This window comes from Sycon ciliatum, chromosome 1, assembly GCF_964019385.1.
Source record: "Sycon ciliatum chromosome 1, ocSycCili1.1, whole genome shotgun sequence".
Lineage (NCBI taxonomy): Eukaryota > Metazoa > Porifera > Calcarea > Leucosolenida > Sycettidae > Sycon > Sycon ciliatum.
Window position 1 is genome coordinate 78279898 of NC_088643.1, and position 18601 is coordinate 78298498.

At 47.1% G+C, this 18601-nt stretch overlaps 1 protein-coding gene across 2 annotated transcripts in view; it reads left to right on the forward strand.

The window, feature by feature from the left end:
• Positions 1-18601, forward strand: part of LOC135805640 (M-phase inducer phosphatase 1-like) — a 43853-nt gene that overhangs the window by 19372 nt on the left and 5880 nt on the right. Inside the window, exons 6-16 of one of the 2 annotated variants that reach the window (XM_065319712.1) lie at positions 1688-1771; positions 8685-8747; positions 9563-9655; positions 10313-10381; positions 14706-14894; positions 15042-15136; positions 15630-15683; positions 16466-16598; positions 17377-17440; positions 17784-17827; positions 18532-18597. In XM_065319712.1, the coding sequence (XP_065175784.1) occupies positions 1688-1771; positions 8685-8747; positions 9563-9655; positions 10313-10381; positions 14706-14894; positions 15042-15136; positions 15630-15683; positions 16466-16598; positions 17377-17440; positions 17784-17827; positions 18532-18597 (954 nt within the window). Of the gene's footprint in view, positions 1-1687; positions 1772-5708; positions 5953-8684; positions 8748-9562; positions 9656-10312; positions 10382-14705; positions 14895-15041; positions 15137-15629; positions 15684-16465; positions 16599-17376; positions 17441-17783; positions 17828-18531; positions 18598-18601 lie in introns of those variants that run through there. The other variant, XM_065319713.1, reaches the window with a different exon arrangement.

The window sequence follows — 18601 nt, forward strand, 5'->3', positions numbered from 1 at the left end:
AACTAACTGGAACTGATGTAGTTCTTCGTTGTACGCACTGTACGCATGATATGAGAGCACGCCAGTTGCATGCCAGCGCGCAAGCGAGCAATGAACATGAAACGGACACCAGAAGTAAAAGGATCTGGCGGTGACACAAAGTCAAAGGGAATGTATTACATGTCGGGAGACCATCAATGAGCCATGGTAGCCGGCGGGTGCAACAAGGAATGTAAGATAGAAGTTAGAGCAACGAATACCATGCATACTCTCACAGGCTTGATGATTGCAAAGGTGCCAAATCTCCCGATCAGCTGGGAGATCTCCCGATTTTTGTTATTTTTAAACATCTCCTGATCTCCCACCGAATATAATAAACCTCCCGATTCGCTGCCGTTTTTTCGTTAACTCCGTCAAGCATACACACACAGACCCCAGCACGGGGAAAAAGAAGAAGAAAAAGAGCAAGCACGCATGCAGTAGAACCAGCTACGTAGTGCACGTACATGTAGATCTACGTAGTGCACTTACATACAGTGTAGCTGTGCAGGTTGTAGTGCAGTGCAGCTAGTGCCTCTACTGCGTCACATGCGAGTCCCCGCGCGTGCAAGTAAAAATGAACCTGCATGCGGTACATGCAGTCGTCTGCACTCGTACTCGAATGCCGTTAGGTGTTCTGAAGGCGCGTGGGTGCATCTGCATTTTTGACAAAACAGTTGGGTACGGCTTATAGGCTGCTCGTACTACGTTGCAAGTCGCGTTTTGGTATTCAACGTACTGGCACGCCCTCGTTTTCACGCAAGTGCATTCACACAGGCACGTACACGCTGTTCGTACAGCTGTGTGTAAACGTTTTGTGGACACAAGCGACAGAACGAGTCTCAATACAGGGTCTGGATACGCCATCTACGGTTTCATATCAAGAGTTCGATTTTCCCGCCACGTTCCATGTAACGTCTTTTGCAAAGCTGCGGGGAATTAAAGCCCATGGTACCTTGCTTGATTATATTAGCTACTACTACATGGCATAAGAGTTCATGTGGAAAGTATCTGGAAGAAGTAAAAGGAAAGCCTTGTATACCGTATTTCCCCGATTATAAGTCGCACTTTTTTGCACTAAAATTCAGGGTAAAAAAGGGGGTGCGACTTACAATCAAGCATGACTTACTACTGAAGTGAATATATCGAAACCATATTGCTCAAACCTGAAAATGGGGGTGCGACTTATAATCGAGTGCGACTTTTAATCGGGGAAATACGGTACATGTTGGTTCTGGAAAAGAGAGGGAAGACAAGAATAGATCATTGCATGTGCTTGCTGCAAGAACCGGAACTTCATGCATCTACAACTCTACTTTCACTAGTTTGAGGGAGTTGCAAACGTTGCATGCGTCTACATTATCAGATAGTAAACACAGCTTCCTAGTACACTCCATTTTCAGGAGGATACGGGGACCATGATTACGGGGAGCATGATTACGGGGACCATGCTTACGGGGACCATGATGCTGCGTGGGTACAGACTACACTCATGCACCTGAACAAAATGGGTCGCGTGAAGCAACGCTAGCGAGTTACAAGCACAGCACCCTGCTGCAATGCAGGTTCATGCTAGCTATATTATGAGTGCGGCAGATCATGCTGTAAGAAGCATTCACGAGTGCAGTGATCACAGCTCATCACTCCTGCCTCCTCTTTCTGCCAACAGATGATGTTCAATAACCTACGTGAAACAATACCGTCGCCAGTCAGCGATGGATCTGATCTTGACTGCTTCCTGGGCAATATGGAGGTAAGGTCTTTCTTCATGCACTCCTCTGTGGCTCCTGCTATACAGCTTTTTCAAGGACGGGGTGCCGTGCCCGCCAGCAGTGCTCACCCCGAGATTGTGGTGAACAGGTCAATTGTCAAAAATGCATTGAAAAGTACACGAAATGTGACAGGTTCATCTCCATCAGCGCTTGGAGCGATTCTGATGCTTGTTCTTTTTTGCCCAAGCCATGGAAGGGCTTCCTGGCAACTGCTCTGACTCAACACGGGTGTCGGATATCAAGTTGAACGCTGTCCTAGTGCTTCTTTCACCTCCATGCATCCATTCCCGCACAAAGTGAATGTGACCTGGGCTTCACCTGTTCACCAGCGATTCAAACATTCTCGTGCGTGATCCCAAAAAGTGACCGTTTGACCAATCTTGCAAAAGCTCTTTAGTACAATATAAATACCAAGAGCCTGCTGATTGCACACGTGTGTAACTCAGAGTCGCAATAAAAGTTCGTTCCGCCTTGCTTGCAATACCAAGAGTAAATAGCCCCCTCCCCCTCAGAGTGTGAAACTCTGCATGGGTTCCGTATGGGGTCCGTTGATGGTGAAGACTCGCATCACGTGGTATAGTGTTCACGCTGTACATTCCCAACGTCCCAGCCCAAAGTCCCAGCCTGCTTCTAGAGAGTGGGGGATACTGTAAACTAGGAAACTTTTGCGCCGGTTTTGGTTAGCGATTTGTGAGTGCAGACCAATTTGCGCCTGGAAATGTTTGCGATTCGAGTCCATTTCATTAGGGTTTCATGGCTACAGTGCTGTGCTTGGCAGCACAGGTTTACTGTTGCCATTTCATACCCACGTTATTTCTGCATTCATAGTCATAGTGATTGATTTTCCGCGCCGAATTTCTGACGCTGCATGCATGCCCCATGCGCGTCAACAGTACTTCACACCTTCCCTTTCCCGCGTTATCACCTCAGCTATGCCAGTTTTGTATGTGGAAACCTTATATAATAGCAGTTTGGTCTATATTTTAATCATTCAACATCTACCTTCACTGATGAGCTATGTATTAGCGAAACAGCTGTCTGAAGGAGTTTATCAATGTCGTCTACGGAAGTGTCCTCGCAATGGTGATGGTTGTGTGCAGGAGGGTCTAGTCGGCTAAAGAGCGCAGTGTACTGGTGGAGGTGACTCAACGATTTCATACCCATCGCGAAAATTGCAAAAGTGCCCAGATCGCATGGGTTCCCTCCCAGTTTACAGTATACAGTGTAGTAAATAGCACTCCCTGAAAGAAACTCACTCAGCTTATGTGATGCATCACTTGATGATGACGGATATCCAGGCTGCGCGAATCCTGGCCTTTGCTGTACATATTTTTCCGTGAGTTTTCGCCGTCGTAAACTCCATATGCAGCTGTGTACACTCTTGGGGGCTTATACTCTTGATAATACGGTAAGTAATACTAGGAAGTATTTGAACGTAAAGTGACATCTGCAGCAGAGAGACCGTGTGTTGTGTGTTTGGATTGAGGAAAGTATGGCAAGTGTCGGATTTCGCTTGCCACGACTGTACACGCACAGAGCAGTTTGCGGCGATTTATATTCGCGAATGTGGGATGGTGACGAAAATAACGAAAATTAATCTCCAGCGAAAGTTCCTCACTTTACAGTATCTGTCCTGGCGAGATATGCGGATTACATCATGCAGTACCACCAGGCGCCGAAGAACACCCAAGCTAGGACATCACCAAAATTCAAGAACATTTTGGCCTCAAGCGAAGGTCCCTGGTTCGAGTCCTGGTGGTGACAGTCAGTTTTTTCTTCAGACTTTTCCCTCAAAACGATGAAAAATATTTTTAACAACACAATTCAGGTGCCGGACTGGAAGCAAAGATGTTAAAGATCGAAGTTCTTAGTGTGTGTGTGTGTGTGTGTTTCATGTGTCACTGTAACACTGCATGCACAGTGTACCTGTACAGTCAGTGCTGCCCAATGAACTCCGATCGAGTCACTCAAGTACGCGCCGGGCATTGCGCAGCCCTGCATAGACCTGCAAACACTGGGCTGCGAAATGGTGCAAAGGCGCAAACCTGACTCACGCGATCGGATTCCATTGAGCAGCACTGTATGATTGTGAATGTACCCGCCACGAATAACAACGATGCTGGAATTTTGAAAATTAGAACGTCACTTGTCTAAAGAGTCTAGTAGCCCCCCCCCCCCCCCTTAAAACTGTTGGGAAATCTGAATAACGACAATTCACGAATAGCGACATGCTTTTAGTGCCCCGGGGTCATATTCACTGCTTGAATAACGACTTTCTGGGTTTTTGACAGCTATTTCAAGTACCTGTCATGCAGAAGTACCAGAACCCATGGCGATGGATAAAGACACACGTGCAAGAAGATGCAGCCAGGGGGGGGGGGGGGAGGCTTTTATTATATTTTATTTTATTTTACTTCTAAATAGTTGGAGTGATCAGCACAACTACACACATGTACAGTAGTTATACATATGATTGTACACTAATCATCATACATGTACATGACGATTGTACATTGTACATGTATGATGGCTCCAAAAGGCTAATTTTTCAATCTATTTCCCTTACATATTGATTATGGTGAAAAAAGGAGGACAAAATGTCACGAGTTATGACTAACTCCGAGTTAAACTAACACATTGGCATAGAGCATGATTGGATTGGGGATTGGTTTATTTAACGTCGAATAACAAACAGGCAGTGTTGCCTTATTACATGAGATCGACTAAAGTTACAGGCACACAAATGTAAGGAAAAGATTAAAAAGAAAAAAAGAAAATAGAAAAAGAGTAGGATTTAAGACAGCAGCTAGCTAGCAGAGGAAAGATTGCATAATTATTTGATCAGTGAGCAACGTAAGTCGATGAAAAGAGCTTCATTTTGATATGCATGTCATACTATACAAAATATGGGTTCACATACATTCAAATGGGACTTCAGGTATAAGGACACTTCGCGAATAAGGACACTTTTCTGACGCCCCGCCGAATGTCGTTATTCGCAAAGTTGACTATAGTCCAGGACTTTCGCCGTGCTGGTAACCCATTTCGGCGTTGCGAACTCTTGGTTCGCCTGATCACCAAAAAAACAGCCACCTCAATCATGTGGGTATCGACCACCTTTGGCTGGCTGTTACAGTCCCATTTAGGGCAGGGCTGATTTATACAGACTCGCATATGACACCGCTTGTCTGGGCCGTGCTTGGGGTCAGCAGGTCAAGGCCGCTATCGGGAGTTGCATAGACCGCCGATCACGCAGGTCTTCCAAATCCGGGGTCGAAACCCGCATCAGTTTCGTTACTTCGCAGTACTATGATCTTGTGTCGTTTCTCTGCACGACTCGAAACCCGCATCAGTTTCGTTACTTCGCAGTACTATACTATGATCTTGTGTCGTTTCTCTGCACGTATGCTACGAGTACGACTCCCTGGAGAATGAGCCTATCGAACATCGAAGCGCTGAGAACAAGTTCGGAAGATGGTGTAAAGACAAGTCCCTACCTGCAGCCACTGTAGTCTGTAGCTCGCTGGTCCGCCTGTCTGATCGAGTTCTCTCACGAATCACAGTCGCGCTTGTTTCTGACGGCTCGTCACTTCCACTGCCGTAATAATGGTCGATTTTCTACAAACAAATACAGCTCTCGCGTAAATACTTGATTGACAGATTGTCATGCATGATCGATGAGCCAATTTCTCGCCGTCTACTATAGTACTACTACTGGCGTAAAATAGGTCGAGTCATATTTTGAGGAGTCATTTTCAGATTGTATCTAGCCGCTGTCCGATCGGCTTATGCCCAATATAAACCGCCTGCGTCCTGTGGAAGTCACGGAAAGGTCAGCAAAACCAAATATGTAAAGAACTGAGAAGCCTCCACTCCAGATCCAGTGCTATTGCAGTGACAGCGAAGCTCTGAACTGAAGCTGAAAAGAGAAAGCCAAAGGGCCCAGCCCAATCCCAACACTGGCAACAGACCAATCCCGAAAAGATTGTCTGGGTTCGTGAAAGGGTCAACACAAGTCAAGTCACTGTCATTTTCCCGTTTGTCTCTGGAGTAGTTGTGTGCACGTAAGCCCATGGCGGAGGAGAAAGAGAGTCTTTCGCTCTCGGAGCTGGAGCTCATGAATTTGATGGAGTCCTACCGCCAGCTATTCAACGGACTGTCGGTAAGCTCAGGCAGAACCTGACGGATTGTGGGGGCCAAGTAGCTAATTACTGTAGCTTTCGGCGATGAAATAATTATTAGCCGGCTTGGCGATCGACCTTCGGTACAAATAATAAGCTAACTACTTACCGCAACACCCACGACTTCAACTCCTCGATCTTCTGCTTCACGATATCCAACTATTCACTAGTCCTGAGGCTGACTGCTGTACAATACGCAATAGTCTCCTGATCACGGAAAGCTAGAGTTTTATCGATGACCTGCAGAAACGTTTTGGGGCTGGATTTTCCGACTCGGATTGTTTTCTCCAACTCTCGCAACTAAGTAACTACAGTGCCAGTGTTTCCGCACACTCGTACTCGTCACCTATGTACACGTACCGGAAAAGCTTCATGATCTCCACTGACTCCAACCTAGCCTCCTACACATTGTAGGTTACCGAAGGCCCGTTCTTGCCTCAGTCCTGCAGTTCTGATCGCGGTAGGCATTCTCCTCGTCCTAACTGCGCCTAGTTACTCGCTCGACTCGTGATATTCGTCATCGGAGCTCTTTTGCAGTGTGTGGCAAGGCGATTGGCCACGGCGGGGCACTGGCCCAGGAAAACCGCAATCATTTGTGCCTTGGAACAGTGGTTGGATCAGTTCTGTTGAGTATAGTCGCTGGTCCTAGAGGAGGAAAACTTGCACGAAAGACCAGAACTCCTCGAAGATAAAGCGATCGCAGCAAACAATAGAAGATTGTAATCTACTACTAGTAATCGACTTGAAAGCTTTGGAAACGTCGCTTTGAACCACCGCCCGCAGCCTTTCCAGCTTCCTGTTTAGTGAAGTGAGTCCTACATGTTCGGTTCGTTGATCGCCTCGCATTACACAGAAGAGCGAAAAAAATGATTGTGGCCTGTCGTTTTGCCTCCAATGCTGCTATAGCAGAACATAACTACATCAGCATAAATGCAAAAATGTCATGCACTACTCGTAGTAGCTCCAAGTGGAAAACCCAAACTGTCCACCTTTTCTTCGTTCTCTTTCGTGCCCTCTCTCTTGGCTTGCATGCAACCAACAAGAAACCTTTGTACTGCCCCCCCCCCCCCCCCCACACACACACGCACACATAGGGGCCGCATTCATACCCAAACATGAAACAGTCAAGCACGTCATTGTAATACTGAAGGTCACACTAGTAGTAGTCATGCAGTACATGCATGGTACCAGGGGCGTAGCACCCACTACGACTGGTACGACCATGGCCGTACCACTTTTCGAAAAGTGTGGTCCGTCCGGAACGTGCAAAACCGTGATAAAAAAATCAGGATCCATCGATGCATATGCGCATCAGACTTTGACCTTTTCTAGACTCGTAGATCTGTTATGCATCTGCAGTCGGACTGAGTCTACTGTACTCGACTCGACTGCATGCACACTGCGCCAGAAGTGTGTGTGAAGTGTGCCAGAAGTTCCCAGAACGCAGGATTTTGTGTCTTTTTTACAAAAATTTCCCGCAGGAGGTCCCCCCGGACCCCCCTCCAACACGGCCTTCAGCCGCGCCGACCTTTGGTCGTACCACTTCCAAAACCCCTCCTACGCCCCTGGGTACAGTGTACTCTCAGTTGACATGCCCCCACCAACCCCCAGGACCGGCCATGCTAGCACCCCTGGAGAGAAAAAGGAGCAGCCAAGCCCCCTTCCCCCCTCCCCCCCCCCCTCCTGAAGGAACACAACACACGGCCAACCCTGTCACCGATAAACTCTTCATTAGCACCCAGCACCCAACACGACCCTGCTAATGCGGAATCCGTCTTTTCATTGTTTTGCCCTGCATCTGGCTGTAGCATCTGTGCTTACAAGAGTGCACGGCCCCCGCGAGTGTGCAGCTGCCTGTGCAACCTCTATCCAGTGATGGATTGGCCGGATTTCACATCATGTGACATGGTTCAGAAGGTTATGCTGACAAACAGTGCGAAGTGACCACCAGAGAGGCGTGCCCTCGCAGGGTTGCATACAACCCCCGCCTAGCGCCTGTAGCTGTGATTCACAGGGCGCAAATAATGTGTACAAGGGTGTTACGTGATGTGAAGGTCTGCCCCCCCCCCCCCAGCCCATAGACTGGAGCTGCATACTCTTGGGGGTTATGTACTGCTGGTGCTTGTCAGTCCTTGCGGTCAAAATGACGTAGGCGACGAAGGCGCTTTCCTTAGCTGGTGTGCAGATTAGTAGCACACTCTGGTTTACGTACTCTTGGTATGGAGAGTACAGACCCCCGGGAGTGTACAACTACCTGTAGAACCTCTATCCAGTGATCATGGTGATGGGACGGCAGAACTTCACAGCACATGACATGGTTCAAGAGGTCATGCTGGTGCACAGTGCACAGAGACCACCGGAGAGTTGTACCCCAAAGCAGGGCTGCTTACAATCCTGTAGCTGTCATGCACAGGGTGCAAATAATGTGTACGGGTTTGTCACATGATGTGAAGTTCTGCCATCGCAGACCCTATACACTTGAGTTGCATCCCTTTTTCAGGGCGGGGAGGGGGGGGGGGGCTTTGTGCTCTCGGTGTCAACCTGAGTCGAATAAGATCCACCGGTACCTCTTTTCCTGGGTTGGTACGACTCCCTGGGCATGCCAAGTAGCTGTTGACTGCTTTTGTTGTTTTCTGGTAGCTGGCAGTTGCAGGCAACCACTTGAACAATGTCTCATATTAGTGCCCATCTTATTGGCTGGTTTCTCCAACAGAGTCCAACTGAAGTGTTTGGCTGCGAGGAAGGCAATGACACTATCATTCTGGACTCTGAGCCAGTAAGTGGCATGCTGTACACATTGTGACATCCCATGCTGTACACAACCATGCATTTGTTTACATTCAGCAGAATTCGATATTGCACATTAATTTTTTGTCAGCTTGTGGTAAGTATAGAACAACTGTCAAGACCTTTATTTTATTTGACCCATCTGATGAGAGTATACAACTGTGATTGTGGGCCAGTGAGTGTCTTGCTACCTTCAATACGTAACTTGCCTGCATTGCACCCTGTACGCATGCACTCAAACTCTATGATCTCTTGTACTAGCCCCCCAGTTTTTGCTTGATATTCATTCTAGTCCTGGCAAAGTCCCTAATTTTTTTAAATTTTGGTTTTCAAACTCCAGTTCCGTCTGACAGTTGGCTTCAAGCCACAGGGAAATATGTTTTTGATTCTCTGCACTGATGGGGCTGTATGATGAAGTGAAGGCAGAGCGCCACACAGCTGGCCTATGGAAAGGGGTCACGGTTGCATACTCTTGGTTGTGGACACGTACTGCCACTGCAGTGGCACATGTACTGTAGAAGGAAAACGAAGAAGAAAGAATGCTGGGCCAGTTTTCTCCTCTCGTTTGGCAACCTATCCGTAGAAATCCAGTGGCAGTGATGAGGCTGTTCACATCGGACTTTCGCCTGTTGTAGCAGAAGGGTTGCCTTCAAGCTTGGTCAATTTTGTGTGCAACAGTTTGTTTTGGCTTGCCACATTGTACCTTTCTAGAACTTGATGATTTCATCAGGAGCAAGTTGGTTGACTGACTAACGCCACTCTTGACACTGACATTGTTCTTTCTTTTCTTTTTGTTCTCATCAGGAACAGGACTTTGCACAGGTGAAAATGGACCAAATGGAGTTGTCTTCATCCACACTACCTGACATATTCGAGTGCGATCTTATGCCCCCTCCGGTATGTAAGAATTGCTGTTTTCCCTTTGGCGTTACCGGTATTTCCCTTTTAAGGACAATGCATCAGCCATTACTTAAACCCTTTGTCACCCCACGGATCGATATCAATTGAAGGGTATACATGTACATTGGCACTAAAAAGATTTTCATAAAGAAGGAAGGAGTCTACGTTTCGAAGAGAATCTTGGCTACCATGTCAAAGCTATCCAAAGTCACTAGGACATACAGCACAGCTGAGGTGAGCCTCAAAGTCTGAAGCAAACTGTACTCTGCTCGAAAAATTGAAATTTAATTTTACTCTCCGTGCAATCAGGTCTTGCTGATTGCGTGCATGATGTGGTTTCCCTGGTCTATTTCCACAGTGGTTCTAGCTAGCAATTTACAGAGGAATGCAATACATGTACCAGAACGCACCAAAAGCTGCGGCGGAATCATCAAATGCTCCCATTTCCATAGGTCTTGACTTGATGTGTGATCATCCTCTATCTAATTAGCTCCTCTGGAGCTGGATTTTGATTGCGTGATTCTTCTACCACTCTTATGTTCGTGTACTGAGTGACAGGATAAGCCAGGCTTCTTTCTGTGCGAACTAGTTTAGAATGTGAATATTGGTTTATGCGGTTTATTGACCCAATGTTTTATTGCGTTCCTTTGCCAGACTGCCAATGAGACATGTCGACGTTCAAGCAGGGACCTTCAGAAAGACATCCGACGCATGCCAATCCAGGTCAGTGGATGGCCAAGTAGAGGAGCAATGCATCACTTCGGACACTGCCTTATCCATAGACAAGACTTGATTGTTACTGTAAAGCGTGAAATTTTCGCGGCGTTTTTAGTTCGCATTTTCAGAATCCGGACAGGTTTGCGAGGTTTTAATTTTGCGATTGCAGAATGGCATTCTTGCTAAACCTGTGGCATTCTTGCTAAACCTTTCATGGATCTCCTTTTCGCGCTGTCTAAATTTCGCGATTTACACGCGGTCGCGAATCCGCGATATTCATGTTAAAACAAAATGGCGTCACGATTTATTGAAAGTGGTATAGTTGGTGGTACGAGTGTTCAAAACCATTTGAACTTCATACTGTTCGTCTTCTTTTTGACATGCTCTCTTTCCATCGTCCTTAGCTTTTGTTTGTTGAGAGCTGTTTTGGCTTTCTCCTTTACCTCTGGGGGATGCCAAGTGATGGTTTTGAGAGGCTGGTGATGGCTGTGAGCGAGAGTTTGCCGATCGGCGTCGTCCTCGCTATAGCGATGAAAATACTAGTTACTGCGCACCTGGCAGATATCACAACACGTCGGAGCGTCCAGGAGCAAAGGAATCTTGGGTTTTCACTGGAATCTAGTTCCTCCAGCATCGTGTAGCCCACCGTCGGTGAATGGCGGTCCAGAAAGGTCGAACCTGGTCTTCTGCAGCATCTCGCAGTCCTGCGAGGCACACTGAATACGCCTGTCATGTATTCTACAAATAAAAATCACGAAGTAGTGGACTTTACAGTGATGAGTCTATCCTGTATGCTGCAAAAGACGCAGGAAATGTGACTGGTGTCTGTACACTCAGTGACTGGACGCCAACACCCCAGTCTTCTCCTGCAGGATCTGTTTGACATTGACATTATGCAGTAGGTCGGCATTGACCTGGTTTGGCAGCTATCGTAATAGTATCTGCCTGGTTGGATGTAGCAGGTTGGTGTTTGCTCGTCGTCCAGTCCGGAATTTTCTTGTAACTCACGGTGGAGTACGCGCAGGGTTTGTGATCATCCCTGTTCACTTCAATATTATCAAACACAACGTTCCCTTTGTCACTCATCTTATCCTGAGTACTGAATTTGCTGACAATATTGCACCACACTTGTCACAACCTACCGCCACTGCTGGCGGTGGCGACTGGTTCGTCAATGGCGGTGACCAGGCTGACTGACTAGCTTCGAGACAGCGGCCTCGTTGTCAACCCCGCGGCAGCCTAAAGGTTGATTTTATCGATCCAGCCTCAGCGCCATGTTGACGATGCCCTAGTGACTGTGTGTCATGTATTGCCTTGCGATCAGCGGTCATTGCCGTCCACCTTGATGCAGCCCTCAACAACTGGCTCAGCCCGTGGGAGTCTCAAGTGGACAAAGTTGTTGCCAAAGCAGCTCAGAAGATTGGTGCATCGTGGTGTAGGTGAGCACATAACTAGGACTTCCCAGCGCCTATTTGTCCAGGCTGCGATACTATGTGACATGCTGTACTGCACATTCATTTCAGCACTGCAAGGCCGGCAGCTGGACCGACTGCAGGGGCCGCGCACATGCAGGCCGCCTGTTGCCAGTGCAGCATTCTGGAACGTTCCTTCCTTCTGAGATCCGTGGAATAATAACTTTCTTTGCTTCAAAGCAAGTTGCCTACCTTTCTGTTGTGCTCCCAGTGTCCTTACAACAATAACCTACAGCAATGTTTTATTTTCCTTTCCTTTCCCCAACCAATGAATACTACGATGTCGATTCTATTTCTTCATACTTTGGTGTGTGCCCGCGCACGCACGTGTGTGTGTGTATACCTCACTCGCCACTCGAAGTTCTGTTCCCCATCACTGCAACACTGCCTGTTCTTTCAGGACCTGCCATCATCTGCGGATGGGCATTCAATGATTGTATTGTGTGTGTGTTTCATTCAGAATCAGATCCGCTATCGTTGCTATTAGAGAAAATCTGTGGGTTCACATCCAGTGCATTTTTAGATTTGCGTGCTTTTCTCGCCACGGGCGCATACATGGGACATTGTGTGTGTGTGCGTCTGTGTGTATGGGGATATTGTCTGTATCGGCTTTTGGTACTTATGTTCAGGTCTGTGCTTGCATGTGTGAACATGAAATTGTTCGGTTCTGTGCATGCTATTGCTATGTTGTATATTATTGTATGTATGTGTGCATTTCCACGAACAGTGTAGACGAGCGTGGAGAGTGCATTCATCCCTCATCAACCACTTCCCCTTGGGCTTACGAGAGTTTTTTCTGCGTACCTCTCATTTTTGTTTGTTTCTCTCTGATACTGTATTGATGCCGGTACCTGTACCTCGATGTGTTCCTCTATCTGCAGTCGCCTTTAACCTTCGGTCAAGTTAACGTTTATTGTGCTCTATTTATCGTGCGAATCAAAATAAACAATAATAACACAAGTCGTGCTAGAGTGACGACATGTGCGTGTAGTAGGGTTAATGCGATTGGACGTTATAATTAGGTGGAACAGAACACACATTGGCCAGATTGATTGGGCATCATTGATTGTGCTCAGTCTAAACAGTGAACATAATAATTATCTCCAGTGACAGACTGTAGCGGCTAGCCTCCAATAGGTAGCTGGCACTAGTCGCTACTGCTTGTTTGACAGGTGCCACCAGAACCCCTGTTGTGTCATGCTATAGATGCACATGCCCTGTTCTGGGGCATGCTGAGGTACTTTGATTTTGTTGACTGCATGTAGACAGCATCCAATAGCAGTACTCGTAGACCTTGGCTCTTTGTAGGTCAATCACCATCGCATGGATCGCCGGATCGGTGACTATGCACTTGGAGGTTGGAATAGCCCGCGCTGAACAGATCTTGCCATGGCCCAGGGAGTGAACTCGCTTACTCGACTATCCCGGTTTTAGTTAACCAGCATGAGTGGTGCAATTTGTCCATACCATGTTACGAGCTCACAGTTGTTTGGGCAGGTTTTGAGCTGCACCACGAAACAAAGCGAAATAACGGCGTGACTGTAGAGCAAGGAAGCGGCGAGACGGCACTTCCAGGACGAGACAGGCAGTAGAGATGTGTTCACAGCACGAGCAACCTCTCAAACCCTGCCGGTACTCCACAGTTACAAGAAAATGTCGGACTGGACGACGCGCCAATGCAAACCTGCTACATCCAACCAGGCAGATACTATTACGATAGCTGCCAAACCAGGTCAATGCCGACCTACTGCATAATGTCAATGTCAAACAGATCCTGCAGGAGAAGACTGGGGTGTTGGCGTCCAGTCACTGAGTGTACAGACACCAGTCACATTTCCTGCGTCTTTTGCAGCATACAGGATAGACTCATCACTGTAAAGTCCACTACTTCGTGATTTTTATTTGTAGAATACATGACAGGCGTATTCAGTGTGCCTCGCAGGACTGCGAGATGCTGCAGAAGACCAGGTTCGACCTTTCTGGACCGCCATTCACCGACGGTGGGCTACACGATGCTGGAGGAACTAGATTCCAGTGAAAACCCAAGATTCCTTTGCTCCTGGACGCTCCGACGTGTTGTGATATCTGCCAGGTGCGCAGTAACTAGTATTTTCATCGCTATAGCGAGGACGACGCCGATCGGCAAACTCTCGCTCACAGCCATCACCAGCCTCTCAAAACCATCACTTGGCATCCCCCAGAGGTAAAGGAGAAAGCCAAAACAGCTCTCAACAAACAAAAGCTAAGGACGATGGAAAGAGAGCATGTCAAAAAGAAGACGAACAGTATGAAGTTCAAATGGGTTTGAACACTCGTTCCACCAACTATACCACTTTCAATAAATCGTGACGCCATTTTGTTTTAACACGCATACGGTCCATTTCGCAGAAATTAGACCATCGCAATAATTTCACGGTTTACAGTACTTTTAAAAGTATCTACTACGCACACGATGCATTCTCATTGTATGCTGAAATACGAGTCTGAACTTCAACAAATGCACAGGTCTAGGATGCACAAAATTGCTAACATACTACGTTTCGGCCAGGAGACAGTCGGGTCACGGGCAGTCCCTTCCACAGAGAGTGTCCCTTACCTAGCTAGCCATAGCTGCAGGTTGCATTGTCAGCCAGTAAATGGACCTGGGATTGAACAGTGGACAGCTGGAATTGATGGAGAATGAATACCCACAATGTTCATGCTGGTCACCGAGAAAGCGAAAGCAAGTCAACACGCCGTCTTGTCCGGAGTATTAGATAATGTAGGTAGTGTATGTCGTCATCTGTCCCGGCCTGTGGCATTCCCCGGTAGTTTCACAACCTGTGTACATGTACCTGTATGCCACTATTCCTTCTCAGGACATCAGCAATGTTATATTGGGAAGTACCCTGAAAAGCAAGTGCGTCTTTCCGCCGGTTGCACCCACAACGAACCATGGAGAACACTCACGATCTAACTATTCACCACTGGAACTGTCATCAAATCATCAACGGTTTGACTTCACTTCGCCCACTGTTCCTATTTCATTCGCACCACCACACTCGAAGGTGAGGCATTCAGCATTTTCTTGCATAAGGTCATGCAGTTTATTGCATTGAAAAAGAACTAGCCTCCTGGCTACAACCTGAGCAGCCATCTACCCCTGCTTCCTGAATTTTAACAGTCAAAATGTGCTTATTCAATGTACCCCTCAGCGTCTGCGATATCGACGTCGCAGGGAATCTTCGTCCGCATCACCGTTCAATTGTACTGTTGAGGAGTCACCACAGAGTTGGGCCTTCAGCAGTGGGTTAGTTTGTTCTCTCTCTCTCGCTCTCTCTTGCTCTCTCGCTCTCTCTCTCTCTCTCTCTCTCTCTCTCTCTCTCCCTCTCTCTCTCTCTCTCTCTCTCTCTCTCTCTCTCTCTCTCTCTCTCTCTCTCTCTCTCTCTCTCTGTCCCTGTCTGTCTCTCTCTCTCTCTCTCTCTCTCTCTCTCTCTCTCTCTCTCTCTCGCTCTCGCTCTCGCTCTCGCTCTCTCTCTCGCTCGCTCTCTCTCTCTCTCTCTCTCTCTCTCTCTCTCTCTCTCTCTCTCTCTCTCTCTCTCTCTCTCTCTCTCTCTCTCACACACACACACACACACACACACACACACACACACACACGTGACACAAACACACACACACACACACACACACACACACACACACACACACACACACACACACGTGACACACAATGTCACACAGCCCTGAACATCTAATGTCCGTATTTTTCAATTGTGTTTTTGTGCGTTTGTTGCACTTAGCCTTTCACATTGGAGGCATCGCGCCAATTCTGCGGCTGCAATGGAATCACCAAGGTACTTAACTAGTAACCACTCTAGGCTTCAGTAGGCATGGAACGACTGGTTTGTATGTACCAGTCTACGTGTACATGATGTGTATCGTTGGTCTCCATTCAACGCCTATCTCAAGCTGTGATGGGGTCAACCACGGTGGAATGTTTTATTGTTTCATCTTTTGGCAGAAGTATGGTGATGTGTGCATGCCTACCGGCGCTTGTCCTGTAGATATGGTGTTGGTTTATCAAGTTCAGGATGCATGGATCTTCCGTCCTTTGTTCTGCTTCGACTACCGTAGCTGCGATGTACAAAGTCTTTATACTTTGATCTCTGGCTATGCATATGATAATGGCTTCAGTGAGTCGAATGGCCGCTAAAGACTGATGTCAATAAAAATTGTGCCGTGAGCTGGGGGATCGTCAAGTTGCACACTCTTGCTTACATACTCTTGCTACTACCGTAAAAGTCCATAAATAAGTACCTGCCCATTCTTTTGGCTCTGTCTGTTGAAGTCAAGTCAAGCCCGATAAACATACTGCCCGAAATAATCACGTAGCATGTACATCTACATGAAAATGACCTCTCCACTACACACAAGGCAGGTCCGAAAGTTAGTTCGTGCCCGAAAGTCAGTACCCGCCCGAAAGTTAGTACGGGTGTGGTCACTAAATTCGAAAGTAAATACGTACTTATTTACGGACCTTTACGGTATTCTCTTAACCCATGCCAGGGTCCTTGTGATAAGTTGGCCTGTTTTCGCACCAGACAGAATGCCCGTATATGTGCCCGTGTCTTGACAGCCACCTCAACCCCAGTACCGTATCACCATTCAAGTCAACGCCAGTGAAAAGCAATCATGCGAAGCGCCGGTCGTCTTTCAAGTCACCATTCAAACAGGCCATTGCTAGCTCTCCGTTCGTATCACCTGCTTTGGTAAGCCAAAGTCGGGGCATTTACTGTGTGGACTGGACGTGCTGGTGCTCCTGCAGCAGACATACATGCACATGTTTCTCAGCCTGGATCATTTATTGCGTGGAAAGCGATGGTTTATGTACGGGGTGTTTCCAGTAACAAGTTGCGGCTTGGCTTAGGAGCTATGCCCGTCCTCAATGTATATTGCAGCAAGTATAATTGGTTTACTTTCGCACGGGACACTCGCGATGGCATAGTACTTCCCAGAGCTTTGTCAGCTATGTTTACCAAATCTCCTATCCTTTCTGCATATTCGTATTGGCTCAAGCTGCCCATGGAAATGAAGATAATATCCAATATTAGACAGTTCATAGACCATGTTAAATGTCATGCCACGTTGTAGGCTCGCTCGCCTCTTTTGCTAGCTTATCTCGTCGCTCTCCACCATGGTCAACATAGTAATAAATTTCACCCCGCTGATGCATTCTTTTCTTCCGATTATCATATTCTTTCCTTCTTTCTTTCTTTTTCTTCTCTTGCCATGGCTGGCTAACGCCCCCTCCTTTGCATTGGCTTCTGCCATTGGACGGTGAAATAAAATAAAAATAAAATAAAAAATATTATGTAGCATGATAAATAATTGCTTTTCATTACGCAATTGTGTATTGCTGTGGCTTACGCTAGTCCACACATGCAGTGACCTAGATAGATGATTATCGTATATAGATTATAGCTGTCAGTGTGTCACTTTGTGTGCCTTGCTGTTCTTCTCTTCTTGTGTTCTTCTCTTCTTGTGTAGGTGCGGCGCCATACCGTGACGGATGTGTCTAGTCCCTTTCTTGACAAAGCATTGCTAAGCTCAGGTCAGCTGTCAATAGCTAGCATCATGGCTGGAACGGTTGTGAATAGTAACAATGGCGGTGATTTGTTTTCATGGACTTGTTTTACTGTTGTGAGGGGAATATTGCCTATTTAGAAGTAACAATGTGATGCAAAGACAAGTCGCATGTCTACTGCAGCTTGCAAGCTTATCATGCAGCAGCAGTAGCTCTGCTTTGGTGGTGTTGCCATTTTCGGTTGCGTGGCAGATGTGTGCTAATCTCGTCTTCTACTTACAGTTCCTATACATGACACTCTGTTTGGCGGGAGTATCTTGGTCTTTGACATGGTTGTGGTGTGCCCGATGCTTGTGTTGCTGGTGTGCAGATTGCTTTGGCAACCCCGGAGATCTCATAGGCGATATGAGTAGGGTAAGCAGTCTGCATGGACAACTTGTTAAGTAAAATACTCAGTGACACTAAAAAATAGTGTAAATACAAAATGCAAGTGCGCACAGTCAAGTCAACATGGATTTCAGGGGTTGTATTGACATCATTGGTGTGTATGAGGGTACGCTAGCATTATAGCATTCACCTATCCTCGTACGCAGCATGCGTTTTCCTGCCCGACTAGTCCAAGCTCAGTGCTGCAATGGCGAACCTTTGTTTGTGACGACAGCTACATCTGCTCTCTACTGGCTACACAAGAGAGGATTGTAAAATGTTGAGAGCTTTGTCCATGTGCCAAGCTCATCTCCTTTAGCTCCGTTCCCCTGTACTGGGTCAGTTGCACTGTACAGTGCTGGCCCGTGCATTTTGCCCTATGAATACAATTTGATAAAGTGCCGCACCCTGCATAGGCCTAGCACTGTGGACACTGGACTGCTGGACGGTGCACTAGACGGTTGGACTGCTGGGGACTGTTAGACTGTGCACTGGACTGAAGCACTGGTACATTCCGTGGCGGCGAAATTTCATTGGGCAGCGCTATATTTTGTTAGTGCCAAGTAGGCTCTAGACTCTCTTTTCTTTCTGCAATCAGACGCAAAAATCGGATGTCATGTCGTTCGCCTAGCTTAGCTGCAGGATAATAACAAAATGCTCTCACTCTTCCACTATGCTGTTCATGCGCTCAGCCATATGCTTTACCTATTCTGCCGGGGATCAGCAATGACGACCGCAAGTATATCCATCCGAAGACGGTAT